Source organism: Budorcas taxicolor, chromosome 22, assembly GCF_023091745.1.
Source record: "Budorcas taxicolor isolate Tak-1 chromosome 22, Takin1.1, whole genome shotgun sequence".
Taxonomy (NCBI): domain Eukaryota; kingdom Metazoa; phylum Chordata; class Mammalia; order Artiodactyla; family Bovidae; genus Budorcas; species Budorcas taxicolor.
Genome location: NC_068931.1, coordinates 33,563,024 through 33,583,164, shown reverse-complemented (window position 1 = coordinate 33,583,164; position 20,141 = coordinate 33,563,024). Strand labels below are relative to the sequence as shown.

Sequence of the window (20,141 nt, the reverse complement as noted above, 5' to 3'; positions counted from 1 at the left end):
AGAAAAGGAGTAGGAAAAACATCTGAAAATATTTATATAAGTTTTAAATTACTTCTTGACAAAAACATACAAAGTATATTAAATCAAAGAAACTTTCGTGAAGTAGAAGTTACAACTTCACCAGCAGGTAGAAAAAGAAAAAGAACATTTAGCTTGAAGATGGGATTCATGGGGATCATGACAGCTGTCATTTACTATTTGTGCATGTCAAGTAGAAAACAGTTTAGACTTATTTTGCATACCAAGTGATACCACTGGCTCAGTGCAAAAAAGGAATGATAAGGTGGGCTGGTTAAAGATTAAATAAGCTGATGAAGTAGTAATGAGATCCCCATGCCTGGAGGGGTTTGACAGTGGCTGATCACCAAACAGCTTCTATACCCGATGTATGGTTAAATAGGGGACTTTTGCAGTTCCTTCCAGCTCTGCCATTCCCTCATTCCAGTTCAGATAATATTTTCAAGTATCCTCTATTTTTATACAGAGGTCTCAGCATGAGATGGGGGTAGATGACATGACTTGTATTAGAGACTAAATTTTATTCGGTCTGTTTAGGCTCCTAAAGATGATTTAGAAAAAAGAATGAAAGCCATTCTCTCCCATGTGCATTCATGTGTGCTCAGCTGTGCCCAGTTCTTTGTAACCCCATGGACTATAGCCTGCCAGACTCCTCTGTCCATGGGATTTTCCTGGCAAGAATACCGGAGTGGGTTGCCATGCCCTCCTCCGGGGATCTTCCCAACTCAGGAATCAAACCTGCACTTCTTGCACTGCCAGGTGGATCCTTTACCAGTGAGCCACCTAGGAAGACATGGCAATAAGTATATGAAGCGGCACTAGCTCTTTGCTTTGGAGAAGGCAATGGCACCCCACTCCAGTACTCTGGAAAATCCCACGGACGGAGGAGCCTGGTGGGCTGCAGTCCATGGGGTCGCTAAGAGTCGGACATGACTGAGCAACTTCACTTTCACTTTTCATTTTCATGCACTGGAGAAGGAAATGGCAACCCACTCCAGTGTTCTTGCCTGGAGAATCCCAGGGATGGGGGAGCCCGGTGGGCTGCCGGCTATGGGGTCGCACAGAGTCGGACATGACTGAAGCAACTTAGCAGCAGCAGCAGCAGGGGTTCCCAGGTGGCCCTAGTGGTAAAGTACCCACCTGCCAATGCAGGAGATGTAAGAGACGCTAGTTCGATTCCTGGGTCTCAAAGATCCCCTGGAGGAGGTCAGGGCAACCCACTCCAGTATTCTTGCTTGGAGAATCCCGTGGACAGAAGAGCCTGGCGGGCTCTAGTCCATAGGATAGCAAAGAGTCGGACACGACCAAGCGACTTAGCATGCACACATGCAAGAGATTACCTTATCAGTAACACGGGGGGGTTCAATATGGAGACAACTTTGCTACCAGCCCTGGAGCGCTGACCTGGAGCCATTTCTCAGTACTGTGTCCTTCTATCCTGTGTCCCTGGTCCAGCAAACGAGTCTAGAGAAGATGCTACCTGTCCTTCTATCCTGTGTCCCTGGTCCAGCAAGCGAGTCTAGAGAAGATGCTACCTGTCCTTCTATCCTGTGTCCCTGGTCCAGCAAGCGAGTCTAGAGAAGATGCTACCTGTCCTTCTATCCTGTGTCCCTGGTCCAGCAAGCGAGTCTAGAGACCGTGTTACCTGATACTTGCACTGTCCACACTGTGACCCATTCTCCCAGCCACAGGTGATCAGACCAAGGATGGGCAGGCCAGCCATGGCCTAGGGAGCAGGGATGAGCTTCAATGACATGGCTACCCCAAGAGTTTGGGAATCTGACCTGGAAACTTGGGGACCACATACAAAATAAGTGGACAGAGGAAGCCGATCAAAATAAAAAGGAGTGGGGAGCGAGAGAGAGAGGCAAGAAAGGACTTTGAGATGACAGACACTTCTTGGCTTACAAGAGAAAAAGAACAGCCTTGATTTCTGATGGGTTTTCTGTTCCAGGGAGGCAGGAAGGCCTGGATGGACTAGGAATGAAAACAGCAAAACCTAACATTCACTAAGCCCTTGGTATATACTGGCCACTGCAGGAAGTTTTGCAGGGATTATTTTTTTTAATGCTCACAGTACTTCCAAAGGGAAGATACCATTATGATCATGGTTTTCCAGTTTTAAAAAATGAGATTCAGGGAGAGTAAGCAAATTTGCTGGAGGTCACACAGTTACTAAGCAAAACTGAAACTATGTTTCATTTCCTTGTCCATATTCCCATAACCACCAAGCTGCTCACTTTCCCCACCCCTGGTCCCAGCCTTGAGGTCTGGGTCTGGCTCCTAGAATGCTCCTGGGACTGGTGTCCTGCCCAGGAGCCTAGGCCCTACATCAGAGCCTGGTTCCAGTTCCCAGTCACTGATCACCATGCACTGCCTTCCAGGCCTCGTGGGAACTCTGTCCACGCCATAGGCTGTCCTCTGGTGGTTAACACAGCTTTTCTGAGAACAGAGGACATGCAAGCAGGTGGGTCTCCCTATTGCTGTCGGCTCCCACCTCAGAGCCCTCAGGACACCATACCGATCTGATGACTCCACGTTGCCCAATGCCCACCTCGGGGTCGCCCTCCAAGCTTACAACCCAGGAGAAAGGATCTGGGTCCAATCCAATCTGGGTCCCAGCATCTCTCTTGGATTGCATGGATACAAGTCCAAACCAAGGCTTCTATTAGAAAAGGCACTTTATGAGATGATCTTTTGGTCAGGCTTCAAAGAAATGCTGACTAGCACATTAAGAGAACTAGATAGAGATGAGCTGATGACAGGCCAACCTCATCTCCACGTATAGACCCCGACCTTCGCCACTCCCTAAAAGCATCATTTTAATAGGCTGTGTGAATTGAGATGGGAAAAGTATATTGGTAGGCGTGCTAAATCATTTCAGTCGTGTCTAACTCTTTGAAACCCCATGTTGTGCAGCCTGCCAGGCTCCTCTGTGCATGGAATTTTCCAGGCAAGAATACTGGAGTGGGTAGCTATTCTCTTCTCCAGGGGATCTTCCAGACCCAGGGATGGAACTCATGTTTCTTGCATTGGCAGGCGAGTTCTTTACTGCTGGCACCACCTGAGAAACTCTTTGTTGGTGGAAAAACACACTAATTAGCCATCTCAGCTACTGATTAAAAATGTCTGCGTCAAATCAACTCTGCTTGGTGAGGACGCATAGACAGAACTGAAAATGAGGTTTTAAATGACAGTGGAGTTCACATATGTCGGTGACTCTTGACCTCTTTATTTAGGACAACTTAAAAGGGGAGTTTTTCAAGCTCTTTCTAGGGATAAAAAAAACTAAAAAAAAAAAAGACAGAAGAAAAGAATTTAGTCTTTCCCGAACCTGCCTATGACTTGCTTTATGATTAATGACTCCTTGCCTCGAGAATCCCAGGGACAGGGGAGCCTGGTGGGCTGCTATCTCTGGGGTCACACAGAGTTGGACACGACTGAAGCGACTTAGCAGCAGCAGCTCTCACAAGAGTTATAAGAGTACTAAAAGGATTTTCAGTGAGTTCTTCAGTGATAGAATTACAAGGAAAAGTCTTGCCTACTACCATTTGGATTCCCTGCAGCTCAGATCAAATATTAGCTGAATAATTTCACTGCAGCTCTGTTCACATCCTGGCAGAGTTTATCATACAATGTCAGGACTTCACGGGACGGTGAGACAAAAATTAGAAATCAGATTTACCTAAAAATTTTAAGAAATTAAACTAGGCAAATATCCTTGTCCTTACTTTGTAAACTCAAGAATATTCAGACAATGATTCAATGTGTCAGTTGAGATTTCAGAATAAAATATTGGCTTCCAAATGTCCTATCTGCGTAAATGTCTACCATGTGCAGGCCATTTTAATGGAAACTTTCAATCAGATATTTTTTAACTTCTTCATGGAAGTGAAGTGAAAGTGTTAGTCCGACTCTTTGCAGCCCCATGGACTGTAGCCTGCCGGGCTCCTCTGTCCATTGTATTTCCCAGGCAGGAATACCGGAGTTGCCATTCCCTTTTCCCAGGGATCTTCCCGACCCTGGGACTGAACCTGCGTCTCCCGCACTGCAGGTGGATTCTTTACCATCTGAGCCCCCTGTGAAGCCCTAACCTCTTTATAACTTTCATCAAAGTCAGCTGAGGTTGATAGTACTTTTTCTGTATTTCTGACACTTCTTGTTTCTTGAAATGGAATTAAATATGCGGGGTTTACTCTTTCAGAGAAGACAGAATTTGGACTAGTCTGACCTGGGTAGATAACCTTTAACTATAAGCTTGTGGGAAGTCAATAAAAAGATTTCGGTTTGAGGGTACAAGGGGGTTACCGCACTCTATAGAAAGGAAAAATTTCATCGCTTCCCACAGGCCCCCCACCGCCATGGTGATTCTTATTTTATAAAACACCTCTCCCTAAATAACAATCTTTTCAGAGCCGGATGCTCACAATTCCAAACAGATGCATTAGATGTAGTGGTTGGGAAGGCATGTCACTTGACCCTTGACCCAAGGGTGGGGTCCTCCCATTCCCAGGCTGGGTCACGCACTTCGCCCAGGTTCTCCTCATTCCTGAGGAATGAAAAACAGCAGCGGTGTGTTGTGGTTACCATGGCACTGCTGGGTTACTCTGTAACTTCCTGGTTTTCATATCATCACACAACTCATTTTACATTTGTTGTTGGTGGTGTTTAGTGACTAAGTTGTGTCCGACTCTCTGTGACCCCATGGACTGTAACTTACCAGGCTCCTCTGTCCATGGGATTCTCCGGGCAAGAACACTGGAGTGGGTTGCCATTTCCTTCTCCAGGGGATCTTCCCTATCTAGGGATCGAACCCATGTCTCCTGCATTGGCAGGCAGTTTCTTTACCATCGAACCACCAGGGAAGCCCCAAGGTTCCCATGGCTACTCACTGATGAGCAAACAGGCCTTCCCATATCAGGGCCACATCACAGTGGAAATCTGCCTATGTGTAATTTCCTGGCAAGTTAGCAGCTTGCCCTTTTCCCTAGAAAACTACCTTTAAAAGTAAGGTTACCTTAATCTGAAATGTTTCATTAAAAACAAATGAATTAGTGAAGAAATAGTTCTGATAGAAGAGAGGCTAATCATAAAGCCTTACATTTGGATGGTTCTTAACCATTTATAAACGTGACCTCGTGCATGCATGCGTGCTAAGTCACTTCAGCCACGTCCGACCCTGTGACCCTATGGACTGTAGCCCACCAGGCTCCTGTCTGTGGGGATTCTCCAAGTGAGAGTACTGGAGTGGGTTGCCAGGCCCTCCTCCAGGGGATCTTCCCCACCTAGGGATCGAACCTGTGTCTCCTGTGGCTCCTGCACTATAGGCAGATTCTTTACCGCTGAGCCGCCAGGGAAGCCCTGGGTTAGTTACCTTGTGGTCTTTTCTTTAAGTATCGGTTAATTGATTCTCCAGATGACATCTTGGCTTTTGGTAGATGAAGTGTCAACAGTGCTGTAATCTGAGAGACAAAACTACAGAACCCACTAAGAACACCTTTGGCTCAGCACAAGAAGTGGTGGGGAAGAGATAAGTCAGCATATCAGCAGAGGGGCTGAGCAAGGGCAAGTCTACCTGACCCGCCTCAACCTACCTACGTCCCAGTCTAGCCTGCTCTCCTGACCTCAGTGCACTGACATCATTTACTTGATCAGGAGGTGGCAGAGTATGCACTTGACCTCAGACACCAAACATACTGAATGGTGATGTCAGCCTGATTTCACAGGCTTTCAGGTGAGCCCAAAGCAAAGAACAGGAGAAAGCTTGATCAAGGATGAACTTTCATCCAGAGGCAAAAAGGCTTCAGAGACCCGGATCTGACTGGTTATCTTAGGCAGGTGCTACTGCAGGACTGCAAGCCCACCCTGCCCACCGCCCCTCACGCATGCGCACGCGCAAACATTACCTGCCTCGGCTGGTTGACCTTTGCGCCTGAAGACAACAATAATCGAATCACATCCAAGTAACCCCCTTGGGCTGCTAGGAAGAGTGCAGTGGCTCCATCCTGAAAGTTAGCAAATGTAAAGTGTTAAGAAATTATTTATTTTAAAAGAAATTCGATCTTATAATACTGATCCCTATGTTTAATACAAGTTTCCACTTCCACCCCTCCCTTTCCCCTTTTTAATATGCATGGTATTTTATTCTTTGAAGACTAGTTCTAAAACGTCACACCAAGTCAGGTGGAAAGGTAAAGTTTAAAACAGACAGCTGTATAAGGATGAGTTACAACATATGCAATGACTGTTCACGCTATAAAATCTTGGTCATAGAGCTTATGATATATCTAGTTGCACAACCCTGGTTTTCCAAAGAGTCATCATTTTTCTCTGTCCACACAGCTTTCTCATTAGCTGTCTTCTGCTTTTGTTGCGTGATCTCAGAGTCCACTCTCTTTTATTTAGGATAAAAAAAAATACACACTTAATAGAATTTTCCATTGCAATCCTTTTGTCACTAAGAGCTAAGTTGTTCATTTACAAAACAAAAACAAAGGGTTTCCCTGGTGGCTCAGTGGTAAAGAATTCGCCTGCCAACCCAGGAGACACAGGTTTGATTCCTGATTTGGGAAGATCCCACATACCTTGGGGCAGCTAAGCCTGTGCACCACAACTATTGAGCCTGTGCTCTAGAAAGCACATCGGAACATTAAAAACACTTTTAAGAACATTAAAACTCTAAAAACACCACACACACACACATAAACGCATGTTAACTAAAAACAAAAAAAACAACCAAATCCCCCAAATCTATTTTGCATGCTTTTATGAATTGGGTATGAACAGTATCCTTTTAATTTTTGTTTGTTGCTGTTCAGTCACTCAGGTGTGTCCGATTCTTTGGGACACCATGGACTGTACCCGACCCAGGCTCCTCTGTCCATGGGATTATCATGGCAAGAACACTGAAGTGGGTTGCCATTTCCTTCTCCGGGGGATTTTCCCGACCCAGGGATCAAACGTCTTCTGCATTGGCAAGCTGATTCTTTACCACTGCGCCACCAGGGAAGCCCCATCCTTTTAATTAGATATTCCCTACTGCTTTCTCTTTTGTATTGCCTTATCTGTTCTCCAGACTTTCAGTTTCTCTATGCTTTAAAACACAAGATGCTTTCAGAACACCCACCCTCGTAAGAATGTCCATGAACTTTCTCCCTGCCAGGCTGGCAGACTCCAACAATACCTATACACACAACTAAGCAGTCCTGCACGAAAACCCAAAGTAACTGCTTGTTACCAACTTCTTCAGTTCTCTTTTTAACTGGGTGTCTACATCTCTTGGGTGTTTTTTTCTTGAAGATGCACCATTGGTTAATTTCAGCAAGTACATTGGTCCATCCAGAGTATGCCTCCTGCCAGGTGCCCTCTCCACACAGACAGCGCCCACAGGACAGGGCGAGCCTCGTTACTTTCAGATGCACAGTGGAAAACTAGTTCTCCCAGCTAATCACCACCCCTCCCGTCAGAACACTAACCACACGCTCAAAGCAGCTTCCTTGCAAGTCCGACCAGGTAGAGAGTGCTGGCTTTCCACTGGCTGTCGGCAGTCAGACCACCCACCCCCCACCCCCCAATCATTAGGAAATTAATCAGCCTGGACAGATTTTAAAGCAGATGTTTGATACGGGGATACAATTTTCAGCTGTTCCTTACTGTGTTGCTACAGAAAGGCTTCCGTGCCATAGAAGTGCTAACTCTTACAAATTTTCCAAAATGGATCTTCCCTGCATTCACTGGATTTTTTTTTTTTCTTTTTTTTTTTTACCGTGCATTACACAGTTCTGTTCCTAGAAGCTTTCAGGAATCATTGATGCCACCTCCCTGGCCCCGTATTTCAACTGTTGTTAATGGAAACATTTATTTCGGACTGTTCAGGTAAGGGTAAAAGTCTAAACATAAAATGGAAGTTCTGGAGCATGGAATTTTTAGGTTACCCTATCACAGAGGAGTTTAGAAACTCTACATTTCTAAATTAAGTGCCGCCTCAATGAGCGTTATGGAAGAATGTTTTCCAATAGTTAAATTCTATGCTGTGCCATGTACTAGGTCGCTTCAGTCATGTCTGACTCTTTGCGACCCTATGAACTGTAGCCTGCCAAGCTCCTCTGTCCGTGGGATTCTCCAGGCAAGAATACTGGAGTGGGCTGCCATGCCTTCCTCCAGAGAATCTTCTCAACCCAGGAATCAAACCCGCATCTACTTCATCTCCTGCACTGCAGGTGAATTCTTTATCAGCGAGCCACTGGGAAAGCCTGGGTGGACCCAGAAAGTGAAATTTTTCAATGCTTCCTGGGTGGTTCTCCTGTACAGCCAGAGTTGAGAATCACTCTTTCAGACCACGGTCAAGTAGCTCAGTCATGGTACCAGGAATGCTATCGGCTCCAAGAGTGGGAGCAGGTTTTGAAGTGCCAAGGCTAAGGCTAGTTCCACTACACTTCAAAGAGGCCTGTGATCTGTCAGAGGTTCCGTGTAGACTCTGGAAAGGGTGTTCAAATGGAAAAGTTCACACCCACACATCTCATTACAGGTCTACGAAAGTCTAGTGCTCCTAGGCACAGGGTTCATGTCTGGTGGTATAATAGCCTCAAAAACAGCTCCTAGATAAATGGAAGCAGGGATTCTTACAGTCCTCACCATGAGACTGCCCAGTCACTTCATCTCCCCATATTTTACTTCTTACTCCAAAACCAGAATAATATTTGCCATAAATTCTACAGAATTACAGTGACCATTAAGAGTACTTGGGTAATGCGCTAATTGCCAATTAGCTGCAAACAGACCCACATGGCAGTGGATACAAACAGACCCACACTGGCAATAAATGCAAACAGACCCACGCTGGCAGTGGATGCCTTTCAAGGTCAATGGCATGCACGTATTTCAGAGATCTTCCTCCATCCAGCCTCACTTCTCTTCCAAACAACTTGATTTTCCCTTTTTTTGTGTGTTCTTCCTCCCAAATAACTCTACAATAGGAGAGTTTCTTTTGGTTTTCAGCAAGTCCATATGCTGGGCTTGTTATAAATAAAATATGTATCACATGATTTTTGAAGATCTTAATTGTGTAGGTATGTGAAATACTTCATATGTACGAGAGACTTAAAAGAGCAAAGATAAATAAAGATGATGTGATTTCTACACAGAAAAGGCTCACCCAGTTAACTCTCTTATTTCCTTGACGGCTCAGATGCCACCTCCAGCATCAGAATTTAGACTGTGATGCTATATGTGCTGAGGCAATGAGCAAGTGTCCCCCGGAAGCCCCCTTGAAACACACTCACATAGAGCTGGTCGTGGATGTTGGCTCCGTGCTTCAGCAAGGTCTCCACCACCTGCATGTGCCCATACTGACTGGCGGCCAGGAGGGCAGTGCCTCCATCCTGTGGTCACGCAAAGAATGAACGCATTAGAAACAGGGCAGGCACAAACCTTACCAGGCATATGCTCTTCGCGTGGTGAGAATTTTGGAAAAGCATTTCTCATATATAATAATAAACTGACTTTTCCTCGTCGATCTCTTTTACTTTTTTCTTTATAATCGTGACAGAGTTCATCTTTTGTTTTGTTTTGACTGCTCTGGGTCTTAGTTATGGCATGCAATATCTTTTTAGTGTGGCACTAGAACTCTTCGGAGAAGGCAATGGCACCCCACTCCAGTACTCTTGCCTGGAAACGCCCATGGATGGAGGAGCCTGGTGGGCTGCAGTCCATAGAGTCGCGAAGAGTCGGACACGACTGAGCGACTTCACTTTTACTTTTCACTTTCGTGCATTGGAGAAGGAAATGGCAACCCACTCCAGAGTTCTTGCCTGGAGAATCCCAGGGACAGGGAAGCCTGGTGGGCTGCCATCTATGGGGTCGCACAGAGTCAGACATGACTGAAGCAACTTGGCAGCAGCAGCAGCAGAACTCTTTTAGTTCCAGCATGTGGGATCTAGTTCCCTGACCAGGAATTGAACCTGGATTCCCTGCATTGGGAGTGTGGAGTCTTAGCCACTGGTCCACCAGGGAAATCCCTAGAGTTTGTCTTAAGGACATCACTATGTTGTATACTCGGGTGACTTGCTCGAGATACATTAAAGATATTTGACTAAGTTATTATAATTAATTTAGAAATTTCTCATGTCAAATGCAGAATTATCTCTTTGTCTCTCAGTAAAGGAAAAAAAGAACAGAAAGACTGTACCAACAAGTTGTGTCTTGGAATTACCAGAATGGTAACTAGCTTCCTCCTGTGGGTCTGCCCAGTTATAGGCCTCTGAGAATAAGGTGTATTTAGGAAGTCGCTCTCTGGGCCCCTGCCTTCTTGGACGAGATATACATGCACTTACAGCAGGGATAACTACAGCATATTCCATATGCTTCGCACGCTCCTACTTTGCATTTTCCTTTGAACATGTGCCAATCTGCCCAAACCTCTTAAAGCGCAGATGCTAGGACTCAACAGAGCACTGCAAAGTAGACGTGGTCTGACGGGACATTCCTTGGTTCCATCAACTCTTGCTTTTATCTCTGCGTCTAAATTAGAATTTGCTTTGACGCCAACCACATCACACTACTGACTCAGAGTCTGTGGTCAGCTGAAGGCCTTAATGGTTTTTCTCAGGTGCTGGGCTGAGGTTTTTTCTTTCTCCATCTAGGATTGCTATGTTGTTTGTTTGGCTCTATGAATGGGTATTTGGACATTTGAGCTAATTATAAATAATGCAAGAATGTGGAATCTGGTTTTGAAATACAAATCATAAATGTAAGACAGTGCAGGTCCTAAACTTGGGCACAGAGTGTTTATTCAAAATGCCTACCCTTGGAGCCACACCCTCAGATTCAGTAGATCTGGAGTGAGGCCCAGATATAGGCTTTTGACCAGTCATGAGAGGTGACTGTGAGGTGCAGGTGCCAGGGGGCAGGGCTCCCTTGGAGAAACACTGCTATAGCTGCAAGATGCTGGAGGATGCACGCGGCTGAGTAAGGCTTCAGTAAGTGGTGGGAAAGAGGGGCATTTTGAAGGGTAGCGAATGAAGGAAAGAGATCAGAAGGCTGAGGTCAGTGGAGATGGTCGGGCCGTGGGGTGGCTAGGCATCAAGAAATTGGTTAATTTCAACCCATGGGGTTGCAAAGAGTCAGACTCAACTGAAACGACAGCACGCACACAAGTTTAGTTACAATGAGAACAGTTGTTGACACAAAGCCAATTTTGGATGACAGGACTGTATTAAAACCCAAAGCTTCCCAACACTGTCTTCTTCCCAGAGAAAACTCTTGGCCACCTGCAGCTGTCCTAATGGAAATAACATGGAGTTGCTCGTGCTGGGCCTGTGTTCCATGGGTTTCCAAGGCAGCACAGTCTGGCTCATGTACAAAGGCCAGCCCTAACTTGTTACCCAGGAAGAATGAAGCATCTGGTCACACACAATCATTTGACTTAGTTCAGAGTTGAGCCTGAGATTTGTAGAACTTCCACATTTTATTTTTAGTTGTGTCACTTTTATAATTAAAAATTAAATGATAATAACATAAAACCTATGAACACATGTGTTTTGGATTACTGTGCATTATACTCAGCATGACTAGGGGCATGTACACAATTTGACTGCAAGTTTTAGAAAAGACAGAAACCCTTTCTGAAATTCAGATCTACTTCATAGTGTTTAAACAGGAAAAAAACCCCATTGGAAACTCCCTTGATATCAACATATCACATACAATGAATTAAGAAAACCTAAAAGTTTCCAACTAGGGCAAATTTTCAAGAATCTTTATGACTGGGCTAGACAGAAGTTTTCAATTATAAAAATGTGACAGTTCAAATTCTTCTGCTACAAAATATTATCATGAAAAATCATATTGTGAAGACAAACTGATCTTTCTGCAGCCTCAGTTTTCTTATTCACATGTCAAATGTGAAGAATTAATGACTTCTTTGAGGAAGAATCATAATTCCTCGCCCAACCATATGAACTGGAATCATATGTTATATATCTCAGTGGCAACATCTCAGAAAATAAACTGCCTGTCAAAGCCTCCTTAGAAATCGCTCAAGATTCACTAGGATTGGCTTAATATTTCTAATAATTCCTATCACAGCCCTGGGATTAACCCTGGAACAGAAAAAAGCAAAAGAGAACAGGAAAAGTCATAAAGCACCCACTACTGTATCCACTGTGATAACAAAATTTAGTGTCCCAGAGTAGAAAGTTACCAATACAAGAAAGAATGTAAGCCGCCCCCCTGCTGCCAAATTCTCTAATTGTTAGCCTAGGGTAAAAGTCTCATGTTTGGAATTGAATTCCTAAGACTACCCCTGAATCATTACAACTTAACCCTGTGAAACCCAACTTCTTAGGCTTGTGAATATTGTAAATAGCATAGCAAACATTCATACTATAAATGAAGAGAAATGAATACTTGTAACTGCTGAAATTCTTCAATAGGGTATAAAATCAAGAAAATTCTCTTACTTTGGTCCTAAATTCAGTGGATGCTCCAAATTCAAAGAGAAATCTCACGACGTCATTATGTCCTTGTTGGGCAGCAAAGAAAAGGGCGGTTGTACCTGACTGAGAGAGGAGAGAGAGAGGGGCTGGTTTTAAAAGATATTTGGTTACATTTCATTTGATTGACCTGATCGCAACAAAACAAAACAAAACCCTTACATATAAAACTCTAGCCTGAAGGGACTACCTTTGAACAGACTATTCCTTGCTCAGGTTAAGTGACCAGTGTGGAGAATGCTGGGTTCCAGAAACCTTAAGATGTAACAAGGTCTGGATGAGAAAACTGGGCTAGAATGGGAAAACTCTTTTTTTTTTCTCACCTGTACTGCATAGCATGCAGGATCTTAGTTCCCTGACCAGGGATTGAACTCATGCCCCTTGCAGTAGAAGCGTGGAGTCCTAACCACTGGATCACCAGAGAATTTCCTCCTCCTTTTTTATTTACATAATTTTATTTATTTTTGGCTGTGCTGGGGTTTCCTTGCTGTGCAGGCTTTTCTCTATTTTCAGTGAGCAGGGGTCACTCACTAGTCGCAATGCATGGGCTTCTCATTGCAGTGGCCTCTCTAGTACAGCATGGGCTCTAGGCATGTGGGATTCAGTAGCTGCAGCTCCTGGGCTCTAAAGCACAGGCTCAATAGTTGTGGGGCACAGGCTTAGTTGCTCCTAGGTATGTGAGATCTTCCCGGATCAGGGATTAAACCTGTATCTCCTGCATCAGCAAGCGGATTTTTTACCACTGAGCCACCAGGGAAGCCGCCTCATCCTATTAATAAACATGAATCTTGGAGACTGCCAAAGTGTGCAAACTCTACGTGTCTAGATAGACAAATAAAGAAAACAATGGCAGTACTTCTTTAGGAGACAAATATTCTGATACTGCAGAACGGATTACAAATGAACCAAAGAAGTCTGCTCTAAGTGTCAGTTCCACAGCACTGCCAGGCACGCTCTCTTCCAGGTTTCAAAACCTGCAGGGTAAGGTCAGGGCCTCTCTTTGGCTATGTTTCCAGACTGGCCTGGCTCAGGGAATTCGGGGGACCATTCTCTTTGAAAGAACTACAAGGCAGGACCTCCAATAAGAGTGCCTCAAGGAGAACCAAGCATTCTGTCTCATTCGGAGCTTGCCCATGGATGCCCACCTGAGGTCTGAGTCACTGTGGACTGAGGTCACGTTCACGCTAGGTGTGACCCTGGATATGTGACTCCACAAAGGTGAACTCATCAGGCCCTGAACTGGTCTGGAAATACATGCAGTCTCCCCGGGCCTGAATGCCCAGCCTTCCACTGCTTCTCTGCATCGGACCAAGACTGGATCCTCTGGCTGGTTGGGACTCCCTTGAATACGTGTGCAAACAGGCTCCCATTTCAGTCTGAGATTCACCATGTGGTATTTTGGAGGGAAAACCTATTTAATACATGGCTGATCAGAGAAGCCCTCTGCAGACACGGTTTGGTGAGGATGGCTGAGGTAGATTAGCCAGCAAGCCTCCCTAACAACAGGTGGGTGACCTGATCCTTCTAAAAATATAAAGATCTCTATGAAAATCCTATACATTCTATAACATCTCATCCCAAGGAAACAAAGAAATGACTTAGGCTCCGGGTGAACCATATGAATTGTTTAAGGAGGTTTGGTCACGTCAGATGCAACAAGGGCCTGAGAAGTTTTGTTCAGTTAAAGTACAACCAATGGTCCCTTCCTGGGCCTTCTTTAGACACAACACAGTCTGCAACCCGGGCTTGATGTCACATAGGAAAAAAGCAACGATTAGAACCATCCTTCAGTATCAGTAAGTTCTGCATTCATGGATTCAGTGAACCACAGAAAAAAAATTGAAAAAGTTCTAACTTTTTTTCCCATGCACCAGCAACTGTTTACATAAGTGGGCTTCCCAGGTGGCTCAGTGGGTAATGAATCCATCCGCAATGCAGGAGGACAGAAGATGTGGGTTCAATCTCTGGGTCGGGAAGATCCCTTGGAGGAGGGCATGGCAACCCACTCCGGTATTCTTGCTTGGAGAATCCCAGGGACAGAGGAGCCTCATGGGCTACAGTCCATAGGGTTGCAAATGATTGAAGCAACTAAGCATAGGTATAATAAGTAATCTAGAGATGTTAGAAGTATATGGAAGATGTGTGTAGTTATATGCCAATATTATGCTATTTTATATAAAGGACTTGAGCATCAGTGGCTTCTGGTATCCACAGGATGGGGGGGTGTCATGGAACCAATCCCCCCAGATTTGTTGGGATGGCTGTACTCTAGTCCTTGTTGTTCAATAACTAAGTCATGTCCAACCCCTTTCAACCCCATGGACTGCAGCACACCAGGCTCCTCTGTCCTCCACTATGTCCCAGAGTTTGTCTGAATTCATGTCCATTGAGTCCTTCTTAGCAATTCACTACTGTGTAAACTTCACAGCTGTGTCACCAGCATTACTATTATTCACGTGCCAACCTGACCTACCTCTCTCTGGAGATTGATGTCCGCTCCCTGCAGGACAAGCTCCTTCACACAGTCTATGTGGCCAGCGTAGGAGGCGACCATGAGGAGCGTGGTGCCATGCTGGGGGGAGGAGAGACACGTGAGCAGTTAGGCCACCGTGACGTCAGAGAGGCACCCGGAGAAGAGGCTGCCAAGGTCAGCTCCTCCCAGGACATGGCTGAGCTGAGCGCAACAGCTTCCACAGTAAAGAAAACTGCCTCATGAGTAATCTTATAATGCAGACGATGCAGGAGAAAGCAAAAGGACAAACTGCTGAGGCTGGAGTTTTCAATTTAAACATTCGCTTACTTCCATTACCGTCAGAAACAGTCCAAGTGAGCCATGGCTACTGTATTTTGAGGAATCAGCAATGGAATGGCCTTATTTTATGACTCCTATGACATGATTCCTGAGCCAAAACACCATTACTAATGCAAAAAGGTGGGTTGAGTGACACTAGTCGGTTTTCTGAGTTTAGAATTCTTTGTCTTCAAACTGATTCAGGTAAAGATGCAATGAGAGACTACAGAAGTGAGAGTCAGGAGCCCCGGGGGCCACTAGCACACCGAGGGGCACACTGCTCACAATTTTCAGGGCTCATTTGCTTCATCTTTAAAATGAGGGATTGGATGAGATGATTGCCAAGGTCTTCGCTACCTTTAGGTTCAAGGACCTGGGGCTTCCCTGGTGGTCCAGTGGTAAAGAATCTGCCTGCCAAAGCAGGAGACACAGATTGGATCCCTGATCTTGGAGGATCCCACATGCCGCAGAGCAACTAAGCCCGTTTGCCACAGCTACTGAGACTGTGCTCTAGAGCCCCAGAGCTGCAAAACTGGGCCCATGTGCTACAGATACTGAAGCCCTCATGTCCCAGAGCCTGTGGTCCGACAAGAGAAGCCACTACAATGAGTAGCCTGCACACAGTATCTAGAGAGTGACCCCTGCTCTCCGCAACTAGACAAAAGCCCGCACAGCAATGAAGACCTAGCACAGCCAAAATGAATACATAAAATAAATAAATAATTTAAAAAATGATTCAAGGACTTGAATAATGAGAACCCACTGTATAGCACAAGGAACTCTACTCAATGCTCTGCGGTGACCTAAAAGGGAAGGAAATCCAAAAAAAGAGGGGATACATGTATACGTATAGCTGATTCATTGTGCTGTACAGCAGAAAAACAACATTGTAAACCAACTATATTCCAATTACAATTAATTAAAAAAAAGAAAAATTTTCTATCATGGGCACATTGTTCTGAAAATACAAATCAATCAAGAGCTAGAGGAAGTACAGAGCACTTAACTTGGACATTTCACAAAGAGAATTTTAAATGTCAGGCTTCACCTATATTAAAGTAAGGGAAGGTGAATAAAACAAATTACCCCCAAATGCTTCCTTATGGATTGCCTTTCACTTCTATAACATGGTCAAGTGAGAAAAAGTCAGAGGTTGGGACAAAGGAGAAAGAGAATGAAGAAGTGGGATCTGTGGATGTAGGAAGGGACACAAAGCTGGAAGTCAGGGGTGTCTGGAAAGGGGTGACTTTAAGAAAAAGGAGTAACTGGTCATCAACATGGTCAGTGGGTGAGACCACAATGAACTCGGGTGCTCCCACTCCAGATCTATCCAGTATGGCACTGCTGCCCAGCAAGCCCCCAGTAAGACCAGACAACCAGTTCACAGATGCCCAAGACCCCGCATCAGTCTGGGTCCTGGCAAAGAACAGACGGTACATTCAAACTGGGATAACTGGAAGAAAGCATAATAAAGAGACTATTTATAAAGCTATGCTCTGGATGTAAGGAAACCACAAAGAACAGGACTGGGAGGGAAGGACAGTGGGGCTTTGATACTAGCCCAGGCCCCAAAGCACGAGAGGCAGGTGGTGGCTCCCTGGACAGATAGGGTGAGGGTGTTGCTGCCAGACATGACACGGGGGCTGGACTCCCCAACATCCTTGTGCTCCCAGCCTCTGATTCCCACCAACGCTCCCATTGGCCAAACCCTACTGGCGGTGGGAGGAAAGTAAGTGCCTGAGGGCAAGCCAGAGAGCTTGACTCTGGGACACAGAGCAAGTGGGGAGGAAATTACACGTGGGTCCGCAGGTGCACCCTGAGCTGTCCTGTGCCAATGCTCCAGGGGGCACAGGGGAGCAAACTTTGATACCTCACTTGGGCTGGTGGCTGATATCACCTACCAAATTTGTGTAATAACAGCTGGAAATGGCGCACCCTGTTTTCAGGAAAACAAGAAGCCTCCTGTGAAAACATTTCTATTTAATCCCTAAAATCAAAACCTCTCCTCTCTCTCCTCCTCTCAGGCCCCAGAGACATGACGTGAAGTCCTGCTGAAAACAGAGATCACTGCCTCTGGCTGGGAAGGGAAGGACTCCGCAAGTGATGTTGCCAGCGGGTGGGAGGACCTGTTTTAGCTCCCTGCCATCGCTGATGAGTGAATTGATGTTTGCAAAGGTAGAGGGAAATGAGGTTGGGTGGGGGGCTTTTATCTCTCAGCAGAAAAAATCCAACTCCTCCATCCATGGCAGCCTCCTTCTACTCTGAATCACCTCCTACCCCTTTTCTTCTTGGACTGGGCCAATTCTGATTTCCCAGTGACCTATCTCTTCCCCTGCTGTGACCCCTCCTGTCTGATGCAGATAACGGTTTCCTCGATATGTTTCCCCAAGGTACTATGCATAAGTCTGAGCACACTCCAGGAGAGATAGCGAAGGACAGGGAAGCCTGGCGGGCTGCAGTCCATGGGGTCGCAAAGAGTTGGACGTGACTGAGCGACTGAACAATAACAGTGATGCTTTGGACTTGTTGAAAAGGATGAGGCAAGCAAACACATGGTAAAGGGGACAAGCACATGAAAAAGGGGACCAGCGCTGTGAAGGGCAGGGTATTCAGCAGGCGCTCTCATGCCAGCGGGGGACAGCCAGCTCCTAGCATGCGGGTACCGAATGGACCGGTCCATACACTGTCCCTACAGTCCACGTCCACACGGCCGCTGTTCAGTAGCAGGCGGAGCAGAGTCAGGTTGCCCCTCCTCGCTGCCCAGAATGCCGCATTGGCAAGGGGGGTTTCCTTCTGCAGAAGCAAAATGAAACAGAATCTTTAAAATTGACCTTCATTAATGTGACCACTGCTATGTAAACACGTGCTGCCATTCAAAATGGAGGGTTTCCAGATGTGTCTGCTCATTGGAAAGAGTGCTCCTCCCGCAGCGGGTCAACATTGTGTACTTGGCTGTGGGATGCGGGTAACCCGAGCCCTGGGGCTGTGGCAGAGAGCAGGGTTGTTGATTACGCAGCACTATTAATATACTCCATTTCCCACCAATGTCTCACTTTCCTGCCTCTGTGTCTTTGTTTACAGTTTCCTTTTTGCTTGAAAGAATTTTCCCCCATCCTTCAAGGCCAAGTTTCTGCTTAACTGCTATTTCTTCCCTGCCATGTTCCCAAATGTCTCTTATCTCTAAGCGGAGGGAAATCTCTCCCAATTCTGAGTTTACCAGCATCTTTTCTTTGGCTCAGATGGTAAATAATCCTCCTGCAATGGGGGAGACCTGGGTTCAATCCCTGGGTCAGGAAGATCCTCTGGAGAAGGGAATGGCTATCCACTCCAGTATTCTTGCCTGGAGAATCCCAAGGACAGAGGAGCCTGGCGGGCTACAGTCCATGGTGTTGCAAAGAGATGGATACGACTGAGTGAGAGACAAACTAACTTTCTGTGTAGTCAATGCTTTCTACTCACTTCCAGCTGCCTGGGTAAACGCCTCATTCTCCCTCTACCAAAAGTTCTTTGATTCAGCTGGAACTTGCCAGGGGTTTCTGTTGAGAACAAAGAACTCTGGGCAGGAAATGTTGCTATGCGACCTCAGGTGGGTCTTTCACTCCAATGTGAGGTCGTTTTAAAGTTGCTAAGTTAACCCTGAAACCATGACTATGGAAGGAACAGAGGTGGAAAACAGTTATCCAGAATCAGAGTGGCGGAGCTGACTGAAGCACTACCTCCTTCTCTAAAATGCATTGATTTGGATTTGCAGAGAAAAGTCCCTGGTGGGGGCGGAAGGACAGGCAGAACCAGACAGCTCTGGGTTTCAGGTCTGGCTTTAGGCAATGGACTGGCCCCATAAGTCCTGGTTTCCTCTTGCTTAGATGGAGATCACATGACATGCCCTGAAGTTTATGGTAAAAATTAAATGATGTAGGTTAAGGGAGGCTCAAGATGGAGGGGATATATTAATATGTATACTTATAGCTGATTCATGCTATTGTACAGCAGAAACTAACATATAACTGTAAAGCAATTATACTGCAACTAAAAAATAGAAGTAAATTTAAAAAATGATGTAGGTTAATTGGCTAATACTGTATCTGGCATGTTATATGCACTTATAAACGCTAGTTTCCTTCCTTCTATCCACTTTCTTTACAAAGTTAGAACCAACAGGCAAAATTAAAATCAGAGTATTGCTACTAATGACGAATTCACAGGAAACTTTTTAGTATTCAAATTAACAAAAATACTTTTTTTCGGTGGGCTTAAAGCACTCATCTCAGGGCTTCCCTGGTGGCTCAGATGGTAAAGAATCCTCCTGCAACGCAGGTAGACCTGGGTTTGACCCCTGGGTCAGGAAGATTACCCGGAGAAGGGAAAGGCTACCCACTCCAGTATTCTTGCCTGGAGAATTCCATGGACAGAGGAGCCTGGGGGGCTACAGCCCATGGGGTCGCAAAGAGTCGGACATGACTGAGCGACTAACACCTTCTTTCTTCAAAGCACTCCTCTGACCCAGAGAGTCTTATATGCAATAGTCTTCTAAGAATATTGATACGTTTTTACATACAGACCCAGTGAAAAGTGAAAGTTGCTCAGTCGTGTCTGACTCTTTGCGACCTCATGAGCTATACAGTCCACAGAATTCTCCAGGCCAGAATACTGCAGTGGGTAGCCTTTCTCTTCTCCAGAGGATCTTCCCAACCCAGGGATTGAACCCAGGTCTCCCACATTGCGGGCAGATTCTTTACCAGCTGAGCCACAAGGGAAGCCCAGGAATACTAGATTCCCTTCTCCAGCTGATGTTCCCGACCCAGGAATTGAACCGGGGTGTCCTACATTGCCGGCGGATTCTT

The 20,141-nt window shown here is 45.6% G+C and overlaps 1 protein-coding gene across 1 annotated transcript in view; it reads right to left on the bottom strand.

Annotated features, from left to right (window-relative positions):
* The window catches only part of ANKRD29 (ankyrin repeat domain 29), a 48,509-nt gene that overhangs the window by 18,125 nt on the left and 10,243 nt on the right, over window positions 1-20,141 (bottom strand). The window contains exons 2-6 of the mRNA XM_052660374.1: window positions 17,983-18,093; window positions 14,983-15,081; window positions 12,477-12,575; window positions 9,300-9,398; window positions 5,925-6,023 (exon numbers count right to left, since the gene is read on the bottom strand). Coding sequence (XP_052516334.1) covers window positions 5,925-6,023; window positions 9,300-9,398; window positions 12,477-12,575; window positions 14,983-15,081; window positions 17,983-18,093 — 507 coding nt within the window. The remainder of the gene's footprint in view (window positions 1-5,924; window positions 6,024-9,299; window positions 9,399-12,476; window positions 12,576-14,982; window positions 15,082-17,982; window positions 18,094-20,141) is intronic.